This window comes from Brassica napus, chromosome C3 (genome assembly GCF_020379485.1).
Source record: "Brassica napus cultivar Da-Ae chromosome C3, Da-Ae, whole genome shotgun sequence".
Taxonomy (NCBI): Eukaryota; Viridiplantae; Streptophyta; class Magnoliopsida; order Brassicales; family Brassicaceae; genus Brassica; species Brassica napus.
Window position 1 is genome coordinate 37123352 of NC_063446.1, and position 12673 is coordinate 37136024.

Here is a 12673-nt window from a genome sequence, read left to right on the forward strand (position 1 = left end):
TGTCAATGTATGATTTAGCCTAATTTTATTATTTGTGTATGAAATTTAAAATAAATCTACGTTGATGTATGTTTTAGGCTTTTAGCACATATCATCAGTGTATGTACTGATCGGGACCGCGGCCTACTGTTGATGTATGGATAGACCGATTTCCCGCCCTTAGACTATTGGGTTTGATAATTGTAGTTTTATATTTTTTTGCGGTAGAACTACAGTTATAACTTTCTTTTTTCTTTTTTGATGTAGTTGTAGATATTTTAGAGGTAGAATTTTGGCCGTAGATTTAAATTTCTTTAATGATTTAATATAAATTTTCTAAAGTTAAAATAGAAGTGTTCTGGCAAGTTTGTTTTATACAGCTAAAAAAAATAAGAAATAAAATTTTGTAACTTAAAATTTTATTTTTTATAAAGGATAAAATTGGAAGAACTTTACCGTGCTTTTAAAGCACTTGCCAATCACACTTTGGGGGTGATTGGTAAGTATTGTAGTTTTATTTTTTTGGCTTTACAATAATAGTGGTAGATTTATTTGATGTAACTATTTTTAATGTAACATTGTAAAACACTATTTTTTGCTCTATAAATGAAGTTTTCTACAGCCTTTTTTTAATTGTTCAGAGATATTTTTGAAGTAGCTTTTTAAAAGAAAGGAAAACATGATTGGTTGACATGTATGACTTTAAACTAATTTTTGGTTTTCTAGAGCATCTACGGCCACAACCAATCACTCTCTTTATGTATAACAGTTTCCGTTTTCAACATCTGATTTTTTACTTTTTTTATATTCCGCATTATTCTCTTTCTTTCACATCATATTTAACATATTTAAGTTTTATATTTTATAATAGTTTTTTTTGTCAAAAACTTCATTCTACTATTTTATATCATATATTTTATTTTTATAATTTCGTTATGCCCAAATCAAATAAATAAATATTTATTTATAGATTAGAAAAATAAAGATTTTTGATTCAAAAAATATATAAAAGTAAATTAATTTTTTATAGACAAAGATTTTAAACAACTAAGAGAAATTAAAATACCCAAAATTACCATAACTAATAGAAATATGTCATATATTAGTGGTCTCACTTATTTTCATCCAACAGGTTGAAAATATTACTTCAGTTGTAATTTTTTTTTCTTTTTAAGACCTCTATCGTACATTGTACTAGTTCTACTGTTGAATACAATATTTCACAGTCCTATTGTATCTAGTTTTAGGGATTGATTGGCAAAGTGCTTTAAAATTGTCATAAGATTTTTCTATAGCCCAAATTATTTTTACAGCATAAATCATTTCCAATCATACTTTGTAAAAAGTTTCTAAATCTAAATATTTTTCTTTCCTTTTTGTTTATTTTTTTAGAAAAAAACAAACCTAGAGCACTTGTTTTTGGATTAAAAATTTACATGTAACTCACTAAATCTTTTCAACTTATGGTCAAAATCTTACAGCAAAATTATTTACCATCACAGCAAAAAAAAATCTATACTTTTAATTCTACAACAAAAAATATAAAGTATAGCTCGTTCTAATCAACAAAAAATATATTTTCCAATGGTTTGAATAGAATTCATTAGTTTTCTATATCAGATAGATAATATCTTTAGCATGATTCAAAAACTACCATCAGACATGAATTTCATAAAATGGCTCAATGTATTGCAATCAAATGTGAATTCTCATGAAACACGTCGAATTGTCAAATAAATAATTTATAAAACTAAATTTTAAATTACATATTTAATCATTTTATCAAGCAATATAATTTGTCAAATAAACAATTTTTTAAAAAAATCTCACTGTAAATATATAATATAAATAGTATAACATATGTTTGTTATATAAAATCTCAAAGAAGTTAAGAACTTTGTAAAATAAGACGATATGTACAATTATTAATTAATTTATTAAAAAGTTATGTATTTTAAAAAGCAAAGAAAAAAAATCCTTTCAATTCTTCTGATAGGGACATCTCAATAATTTAATATTTAGAGTTATAGATAATATTAATAGGAGCTGAAAAAAGATAATATTAATATGCCATGGATAAGATGTAAGGGATTTTCAATAAATGAACGAAGAGAATGATTGAATAATAAAATCTCATTGAAATCGAAAGAACAAAAGAAGGTCCACTTTGGTTAAAAATCTTAGCAACCAGAATGATGCCCCCTCTCTGTGGTTCTCATCCGTCGTCCTTCGACCCTCTCAAGTCTCTTAACTACTCTCATTCTTCAAAATCTACCCCAAATTTCTTCTCTGGTTATAGATAATATCTTGTCATCGATCTTGTCAAAGTTAGACCGTTCATGGATTAGATCATTGGTTGGAAAATTTGATATGAGAAAAGTACATTGATCCACTAGTAAGCTTGAAAGCTACTTATTAACACTATCAAAATTTATAGGAAGACATTGTGTCAGCATCAGTAGCACTATACATATAACCAATGACGGATTTAAGCTGGAGACCTTTTTCATTTTCATTCACTAAATCAAATATATTTAATTAAAGAGAATTAACTTATATTTTTGAGAGAAAACAAAAATTAGTAGAGAACATGTGACGCATACCTTCATGCATGCATTGGCCCCTGTTAATCACTATTTATCTGCTTAAATTCATGAAAAAGTTGGGAAAGGCAATGAGAAAACTATTTTGCGGTAAGCTAAGATTGTATGCATGTAAATCTGACTTTTATATTTTGTCTGGTATAAATCGTTTTTGGATCTACCACTGCATGTGTAAGGAAGGATCCCTAATAAAAATCGCTTTGATTGTCTGTTATTTAATGTTTGTTAACGGCCTATTTCATTCGTTTGTTTATTATATATAACATACCTCAATAATTGGCCGTCTTTCTTTTTTTTGTCCATAGTTAATTATGTTATTACAAACTAGAAAAAATATTACAAGATGATTCTACAGCCGGCAATTTTACCTTCCTTATTAGGATTCATGTCTATCATGCCGAAGATCTCTTATATGTTTTTTTTCCATAATTCTGCATAATTCGTCTTTGTTGGGATTCGAAACTCAGACCTTCGGGTGTAGAAGCATTAATGAACCCTTAGTCAAACCATTGGACTAATGGGGCTTCCACAAATAATAATTGGCCGTCTACACTGTTTACTCGATTATCTTTGTTTTTAGATAAAAATGTTTACTCGGTTATCCATTTTTTTTCAATTTGAATTTGATTGTTTAACAATGAATTCTATAACAATTGACTTGACGGCCACCTAATGGCTAACAACAGAATGATGCGTACATTAACTTGACATGCGATCTTGGAAAGATCGGAATTTTACAAGTTGCAGAAAAGAAACAAAAAATGGACTAATAATTTGCTTCTATGACTTTTAGAGTCTCCACTATTGTTACATTTACACCATGTGTTTAGATCGAATGTAAAACACACTCACATTCGGTAAAGGAGAAAAGGGTCTATGTGTGCAACAGATTTCAAATTTCCGAAGAAATCCTTACATGATTATTTTGTAGTTTGTCCCTTATAGTGGTTATTCCACTACTTCACTCAAGAAGAAAATCCAAGCATAATTTTTTTTTTTTTTGCACCAAAAGTCTTCATTGCTAGATTAAACGATGACAATAGTAGTAGCAACATCGTACAAGCCACGATGTGCGAGCCAAATGGCTAAATCCCTAACATATAATTCAAAGCAATACAAAGATAGAGACACAAACTTTAAAAAGCTTGATAAAACGTTATAGAAGATAACAAAGTTGCCACTTGCGATCCAATCTATGAAAGATTTACACCGCACTTCAATCTCTTCAAATAACAAACGAGTAGTCACAGAAGTATGTGACGTCGAAATATCATCCGAAACCTCGACTCTCATATGAATGAGATTCGTTTGCATCTACCGGCCCCAAATGGACCATCACATAAGATAACAAACGGTCTGGAAATTTGTAAATTTTCCCGGTTTTGGATTCCGGGAGAGAATCAACTCTTAGAAAGAGGGATTTTGGTGGGATAGTTCTCTCATTTGAAAAGGAGGAAATGGAAAAGGATCTCTCTCGGCCCTGTCGAGAGGAAATTTGACTAATTTTATCCACAAAAAATAATTTTAGTGGGCTGTTTGAAATCCAAGCATAATTCAAAACACAAAGATAGAGACTTTACTTCACTAGTTTCTTTTACAATAGAGAAATTCTATAATTTTCTTTATTATAGAGAAACATGTTGGAGGCGAACCTTCCCACCTTTATTTTAAGGAGATGCTTTTAAACATATAACTTAAACTCTGCGGGAATGAAGAACCACAAAAAAAAACACCCAGCAATCGGGAAGACAAAGTTTTTACTTACTCACTTACTCTCTCTATATATTACTTTATTTAACAAAATTTATAAAAAGATTGATGGAGTCAAGACCACTAAATTGCTCTCTCCAGCTATTCAGGTTTATATATCAGAAAAAGGATCAAATGATAATGCAAAAGCTGAACCAAATTGCGAAATTATCACCCCTTTTTTTTTGCACTGGGAGAATCGTCACTTTGATCAGCATATATAATAGAATATGATTCTGATTCTGATGATGTCAACTTTGTCGCTTCAGTGAATCTTTTCTTAGTAGTGAAATCCGAGGCTAGATGTGTTGTAGAGACTCCGTGATTGAGTTTCCCAGCTTGCCGATGGCTGAAACAGAGATATACATGACACAGTTACTTTCCAGACAAGTAACAATAACTCAGAATAATCAAATAAGTTTTCAGATAGATAAATATTCTTACAGCTTCAGTAGATGTTGTTTGGCTCAGGTTTATCACCGATAAATCTAGAGATCCTTGTTGATCTAGCGGAAACAATGGCACATCCACCATTATTGATGGCTTTGAAGCAATTACTACTGGAAGATTTGTAAAGTAATCCTGCAACTGAAGTTCATAACAAAAAAAAAAGATTATTATGAGAAGTTTTTGAATAATAACAATTTGATCTTGAGGGTCTAGATAGTGAATTCACCTGTTTTACATATAAATCTTCCACCGAAAGCTCCAGTTCTGGGTTTAGGAAAGCGAGTTTCATAGACAAGAACTGCAAAAGTTTGTCACTTCAAAGATTCTGACTTGTAACATTGGTTAATAGTGAATCATGGTTCATTACTTACCTCAATTTGTGTCTGGAGAGATTGAACATAATTGATGATCTCATCAAGCATACCAGCTTGTCCAGTGACTTTTTTGCATCCAGGGACAATATCTTGCAGATATTTCATCTTCTTGCTGATCTTTTCTCTTCTTGCCTGCAGATACAAATCTATTCAAAACCCTAGCACTATCTTCTTCCTTGTAACGCAAGAAACTTATTATAAACAATTTTTATTACACGTTCAGCTAAACTGTGTCTGTCTGTGGCTTGGCCTCGACGAGATCTGACGTGGATATAATCCAATTTATGGATCTCTGAAGCTCCCTTTGATGTCTCTTTTGAAGTGTCTGAAGATGCTTCCGTGTTACTCATGCTTGATTTTCCTTTCATGTTTGACTCTGTCTCAGCCTCTACTTTGATCGTCTTCTCTGTCTTTTCCTCCTCCCTTCTCTTAACCTGAGACATAATTATATTTATAAAAAAAATCTCAAAACCCATGTCTTAAAACAATTTTTAAAACCAAAATTTGATCTAACAAACCTCTGATTTTCTCTTGTTTTTCGAGGATATAGTTCTGTTTTCTTCACTGTTCTTCAACATAACCCCCATTGTATCCACTGGATCCATCTGGAAGCTACTTGTTCTTGAAATGCAGCCATCCATAGCTTCATGTGAAGGGCCAAAACCCATGTTAGGGTTTGGTCCAAAACCAGATCCAAGCATTTGAAAATGGCTGAAGGTACTCTGCAACAACTCATCATTGTTGCTTCCATGGAACTGAAGTATCTGAAGAAGTTCAGGTGAATTGTCACTGGTCCGAGACACAACTTGTTGTTGTTGCTGTTGCAGCCATTTAAGCCTTTCAAGTACATTCATGTCCATGGAGCTTAAGGACAAGTTTTCTGGAGAGACAAGACCTTCCAACATATTGTTCTCAGGGGAAAACTCTCAACTTGGATATTTATGTAAATGATCTTTAAAGTGAGACCAAAAGCACAAACAGAATAGAGAATGTGGATTAAAGCTTTCAAGCTCTGATTTTTTTGTGTTGATAAAAGCAAAAGAAGATTTGTTATATATGTATGAAGGGGATATTTAGGTTTATTTGATGTTGTTTGGGCAGTTTGCTTAGAAAAGCTGAATATGTGGGAGAAACTGATCCATTGATAACCATGAGATGGAGGTCAAGTGGCAGACAAGCCTTGGATTGTTAATCAACCTGAGTTCGAATGTACCCCACTATATTCTATTATCTAATCATGCAGATATTGATTTAATACATAATTTGAATATTTAGAAAAAGAATTCATCTCTGGGCTGCACCTTCTTATAAGAATTAGCTTTGGCATTTCCGAAAGTTCGTTGGAGTACCTTCAAGTTAGTCCATATTGATATCATTCTTCTTAGCTTTATTTTGACATCAACATTGGCCCGCACACATAGGTCCCCTACTTCTTATGTTTTCTATTTTCCCTTTAATTTTTAATTTTATTTAATTTATTTGTTATCTCTTAGCTCTATACATAAATACACCCTTTTATATTTTGCTAAACGGATAAATATACCCTTGCAAACTCGGGATGTGACCACAATTTTAATACGAACAATACAAATATATTGAGCAATAATAACTTTTATTCTTTTAATGCGTTGTTTAACATAATACTGTAAACTTGTAATGTAATGCTATTGCTAACTGATAGTATATTATATGTCTCATGATATTTGCATATATCACGTTTAGTATTATAGTACGCCGTGTTTAAAGTTATAAAATGTTCTTGAGTTAGAAGCTACCTAATCTTAATATGTTATGTTTATCTAAAAGGATTAGGAAATAATGAGTTGTGTTAATCCTAATGAGGTTAGGATAATTAAAGTGTTATATAAGGATACGCAGGGGTGTTGCATAACTTGAGAGAGTTGAGAGCTTTAGTTTTTGAGATAGTTTTCTAAAACAATAAAGAGTTTGAGTTTGAGTTATAATCTTTGAGCAAATACTTTCTGTTTGATACAATAAGTGGTATCAGAGCTTCACTAAGCAATGGGAGATATCATTGTGTCAACAAAAAAGAAAGAAAACGGAGGGGGGCCTTCGACCATCAAATGTCCGATGCTTACTGCCACAAATTACACAGTTTGGGCTATGAGAATGAAGATTACTCTTAAGGTGCATAAGGTCTGGGAAGTCATCGAATCAGAGACAACGGAAGGCGAGAGAAACGACATGGCCACAGCCTTGTTGTTTCAGTCCATCCCGGAGGCACTGATTCTACAGGTTGGCGATCTTAACACCGCTAAGAAGGTATGGGATGCCATTAAAGCACGGCATATGGGAGCTGAACGAGTAAGAGAAGCGAGACTTCAGACACTAATGGCCGAATTCGATCGACTAAAGATGAAGGATTCCGAAACCATTGATGATTTTGCAGGGAAACTTTCAGAAATCTCGTCAAAGTCGGCGGCCTTAGGTGTTGAAATCGAAGAACCAAAGATGGTCCGAAAATTTCTTAAAAGTTTGCCTCGCAAGAAATATATTCAGATTGTTGCTGCTCTAGAACAGGTTCTGGATCTCAACAAAACAAACTTTAAAGATATAATCGGACGTTTGAAAGCATACGAAGAGTGTGTTGCTGAAGAAGAAGAAACAGAGGACGATCACGGGAAGTTAATGTATGCAAACTCTGAAGCGAAAAACGGTCAAACAAATCACAGTCCTTACAATGGAGATAACTACAGAGGCAGAGGTCGTGGAGGACGCTTCTATAGGGGAAGAGGACGAGGAAGATACAATGGAGAGAGATACATTACCGAAAGAGATGCATCGAGGGTAACATGCTATAGATGTGACAAGCTAGGGCACTTTGTCGCAGACTGTCCCGAGCTTAAGCTAAAGCTACAAGAAGCTCATGAAACTGATAACACCGAGACGCAAACCGCCGAGTAGCTCATGATACATGAAGTGGTGTTTTTAAATGAGAAGAATGTATTACCGGAGAAGTATGAAGCAAACACCGGAGAAGGTAACATATGGTATCTCGATAACGGTGCGAGCAATCATATGACAGGAGATAGAAGATACTTCTCATGGATCGACGATACTATCACTGGAAAAGTGAGATTTGGTGATGATTCAAGGATTGATATCAAGGGAAAAGGGACTATATCCTTTACTGATATGCATGGAGAGTCGAGAAAGATGACAGACGTCTACTATATTCCAGACTTAAAGAGCAACATCATTAGTCTTGGGCAAGTAACGAAAGCGGGATGCGACATACGGTTGAGAGGAGAACAGCTCACCATGCATGATCAGAAAGGAAAACTGCTTGTTACTGCTAGTAGATCAAAGAATCGGTTATATAAAGTGCATATGGGGATCAAGAGTCAGTCACAGTTGCATCTGACAAAGGCTAGCGAATCAAATACTTGGCACGCACGTCTGGGACATATAAATCTCGACACAATCAAATCAATGAAGCAAAAAGAGCTCGTACTAGGACTTCCGAGCATTCTCTTTGAGAAAGAGGTTTTCGGATCTTGTTTGATGGGAAAACAAACCAGACAAGTATTTCCTTAAGCGACCACTTATCGAGCCACCACGAATCTGCAACTGATTCACGGAGACTTATGTGGTCCTATAACGCCAAGTACGAAAGCAGGAAGCAAGTACATCTTTGTACTTATTGACGACTACTCAAGATACATGTGGAGCATCTTGATGAAAAACAAAAGTGATGCCTTTGAGAAGTTTAAAGTCTTGAAGATCCGTGTAGAGCAAGAAACAGGGAAAAAAATTCAAACCCTAAGAACAGATAGGGGCGGAGAGTTCATATCTCACGAGTTCAACATGTTTTGCGAGAAATCAGGCATAAATCGACATCTCACAGCTCCTTATACGCCACAACAGAACGGCGTTGTAGAGAGGAGAAACAGAACGCTACTAGAGATGACAAGGAGCATGCTAAAGCACATGGATATGCCAAACTTGTTTTGGGGAGAAGCAATTCGACATTCAACATATCTACTAAACCGGATAGCAACACGAGCTTTGAAGGATCGAACTCCATATGAGCTCTTCCAAGGAAAGAAGCCAAACATAAGCCATCTTAGGATCTTTGGATGCATTGGCTACGCGAAGATTGAGAAGTCAAAATTAAAAAAACTAGATGACCGATCAAGAAAGCTCATACATCTCGGAACAGAACCGGGATCAAAAGCTTATAGATTATATGATCCTCAAAATCACAGGATAGTAGTAAGTCGAGACGTAGTATTCGATGAGACGAGAGGTTGGGACTGGAACAAAACCAGTCTAGAAGAAAGACGAGATGAAGAATTTGATTCCACTCTTGGTAGAATTGTGAATTGTGGAGCTCAAGACACGATAGAAGGAGATAAAGGGAGCGTCGATGCCGACAAAGCCACTAGAAACAGAGGAGCTGAATGTATAAACGAAGTTGAATCCATTGTCGAGGTTGAGGATAGCGAAACAGAGGAAGAAGATGATCAACCGGCTCTGCGAAGATCAACCAGACAAAGTAACAAACCTAAATACCTAGAGGATTATGTTCTTCTAGCAGAAGAAGAAGGAGAGAAGCTACTACTATGTCTTAACAATGAGCCGATCAATTTCTTGGAAGAAAGTGAGTCTAAAGAATGGATACAAGTGTGTATTGATGAGATCGATTCCATTCTCAGAAACAACACATGGGTCCTTGTCGAACTTCCGGTTGGAGTCAAGCCAATAGGCCTAAAGTGGGTCTTTAAGCTTAAACGTAATGCAGATGGAAGCATCAACAAATACAAAGCTCGGCTTGTGCCTAAAGGATACGTGCAGCAGCATGGTATCGACTTTGATGAAGTATTCGCGCCAGTAGCCCGACTTGAGACAATTCGACTACTCATCAACCTTGCAGCAGCTCGTGGATGGGAAGTTCATCATCTCGATGTGAAAACAGCCTTCCTGCATGGAGAGTTAAAAGAAGTCGTCTACGTCTCACAACCTGAAGGATTCGTGAAATAAGGAGAAGAAGGGAAAGTATACAAACTTCATAAAGCACTATATGGGTTAAGACAAGCACCGAGGGCTTGGAATACGAAGTTAAATCAAATTTTTATGGAGCTTAAGTTCACTAAGTGTACAAAGGAGCCTTCCGTATACAGAAAAACGGTAGATGAGCATCTCCTCGTTGTTGCGGTCTATGTAGACGACCTTTTTGTTACTGGAAGCAACAAAGGAGTTATTATAGAGTTCAAACAGAGAATGGCGTCAAAATTCGACATGAGCGATCTTGGCTTATTGACTTACTATCTAGGGATAGAAGTGTGTCAACATATTGGCGGTATAGTGCTGAATCAAAGACGTTACGCTCTCAAGATCTTAGAAGATGCAGGAATGGATAAGTGCAACTTGGTTCAGACACCGATGGAAGCTGGTTTGAAACTCTGCAAGGCGGATGGAGAAAGAGAGATTGACGCCTCAGATTACAGAAGAAAGATAGGCTGTCTACGTTACCTACTTCATACGAGACCGGACATGTCTTATTGCGTTGGGGTGTTGAGCCGGTTCATGCATTGTCCGAAAGAGTCACATGGCGTCGCGATCAAACAATGTTTGAGATACTTACGGGGAACGACTTCTCTAGGCTTGACATTTCAATATACACCATCAGTTGTGCCGAGGCTGTTGGGGTTTAGTGATAATAGTTACAACACAGATCAAGACGATGGAAAAAGCACGACGGGTCATATATTCTATCTTGGAGATAGTCCAATCACGTGGTGCTCGCAGAAACAGGACACAGTAGCGCTATCATCATGTGAGGCTGAGTTCATGGCTGGAACCGAAGCAGAAAGATAAGCACTTTGGCTTCAAGAACTGCTAAGTGAGATCACGGGTCTTCCATGCGAGAAGGTCGTGATATGTATTGACAATAGGTCGGCTATTGCTCTTACTAAGAACCCGGTCTTTCATGGTCGAAGTAAGCATATACATTCTCAATATCACTTTATAAGAGAATGCGTGGAGAAGGGGCAGATTGAAGTAGAACATGTTCCTGGAGACAAGCATAAGGCAGACATCTTAACCAAAACATTGGGAAGAATCAAGTTCAGAGAAATGAGAGATCTCATTGGAGTACAAGATTTGGAGAAAAAAGATTTCAAGCTTAGAAGGGAGAATGTTGAGATAAGCTTGAAGTAGCTTGAGTTAGAAGCTACCTAATCCTAATATGTTATGTTTATCTAAAAGGATTAGGAAATAATGAGTTGTGTTAATCCTAATGAGGTTAAGATAATTAAAGTGTTATATAAGGATATGCAGGGGTGTTGCATAACTTGAGAGAGTTGAGAGCTTTAGTTTTTGAGATAGTTTTCTAAAGCAATAAAGAGTTTGAGCTTGAGTTATAATCTTTTGAGCAAATATTTTCTCTTTGATACAATATAAAAATCAAAACACATATAAACTTTTATATAATTATTTAATTTCTCAATTATATAAATGAAAACACATGCAAGTATATTTTTCTCTTTTTTCCTCTTCTTCCTCATCAATTTCTCTTTTGTCTCGTTATCTACAAACAGTTAATATATAATCACTGCTTAATAATATGGTATGATTCGTTATAGGGTGGATCCAACCTTGTTATTCTTTATAGAAAAAAGAAGGTATGATTCATGTTACTCGTAAAATATCATCGCGATGCATGCACACGTATGATGAAGGTAAAAAGGTCAGATATGGTAAACTATCAAATTCTCCAATTCAAATCCTTACATAAGTATTTTTGTTAATTCTTTCATATAATAGTTATTTAACTAATTCAATCTACACCAAAAATAAAATTCGTACTTTGTAACAAATTCAAGTAAGAGTAGTTTCGATATTTAATATTCAAAATTTACAAACTTATTATAAACAAAGAAAATAAGGTCTTTTATGCAAGGATATTCTGAATCTATAGCCTCGGATAGAGGAGGTCCAAATAAGGTTTTAAGAACAAAGAAAATAGATTGAAAAGTTTGTAAAGAAAATTTAAGATGATAGTTAAAATATACTATGCCGTTATCTTAAATGAATGTTGGCAGTTAAAACATATTTAGAATTAGTGTTTGGTGGATAAACCAGGTCCAGTATGTAGACATTTGACTATGACTACAAGAAAAAAGGCTCGAGAACAATTTGCATAAAGTAGTAGTAAAGATTCGGTATCAAAGGGCGATTGGGACATAGATTGATAAAAGTAGTGAAGGAAAGAAGATGGGAGGAGAAGGTGTAGGGTCTATAAGTGACATAACCCACAACATGTGGGCATGTCCTTATGAACACTAAATTTAGAGGTTGTTGATCCTTTCTTGTGTAAATATGTTTTTTATTTTCTTCTTTTTTTTTCCTTTCAAGTTGATGAGAGGATGTAATTAGGAAAATAAACGATGAAATAGACCTCACGAGTTAAGAGATATTAAATTAAATCGAGCAGTCATTAATATTTCAGCGGTTTTTTATTTGAAATATTTTATTCATGAACTGTTTTATTAC

At 34.8% G+C, this 12673-nt stretch overlaps 3 protein-coding genes across 3 annotated transcripts; 2 read left to right on the forward strand and 1 right to left on the reverse strand.

Moving 5' to 3' along the window:
• Positions 1-4132: 4132 nt before the first annotated feature.
• Positions 4133-6284, reverse strand: LOC106384851 (transcription factor HBI1). Its single transcript, XM_013824761.3, has 6 exons — positions 5674-6284; positions 5371-5589; positions 5153-5287; positions 5008-5079; positions 4776-4919; positions 4133-4680 (listed from the first exon to the last, which is right to left on the reverse strand). The coding sequence occupies exons 1-6, from the start codon at positions 6058-6060 to the stop codon at positions 4612-4614; spliced, it is 1026 nt and encodes a 341-aa protein (XP_013680215.1). The 5' UTR covers positions 6061-6284; the 3' UTR covers positions 4133-4611.
• Positions 6285-7177: 893 nt separating this feature from the next.
• LOC106383339 lies at positions 7178-8080 on the forward strand. The gene has a single exon (XM_013823454.1). The coding sequence runs from the start codon at positions 7178-7180 to the stop codon at positions 8078-8080; it is 903 nt and encodes a 300-aa protein (XP_013678908.1).
• A 2172-nt stretch (positions 8081-10252) lies between these two features.
• On the forward strand, positions 10253-10996 carry LOC106383341 (uncharacterized mitochondrial protein AtMg00810-like). Its single transcript, XM_013823457.1, has one exon. It carries the CDS (start codon positions 10253-10255, stop codon positions 10994-10996), a length of 744 nt encoding a protein of 247 aa, XP_013678911.1.
• Positions 10997-12673: the final 1677 nt, after the last annotated feature.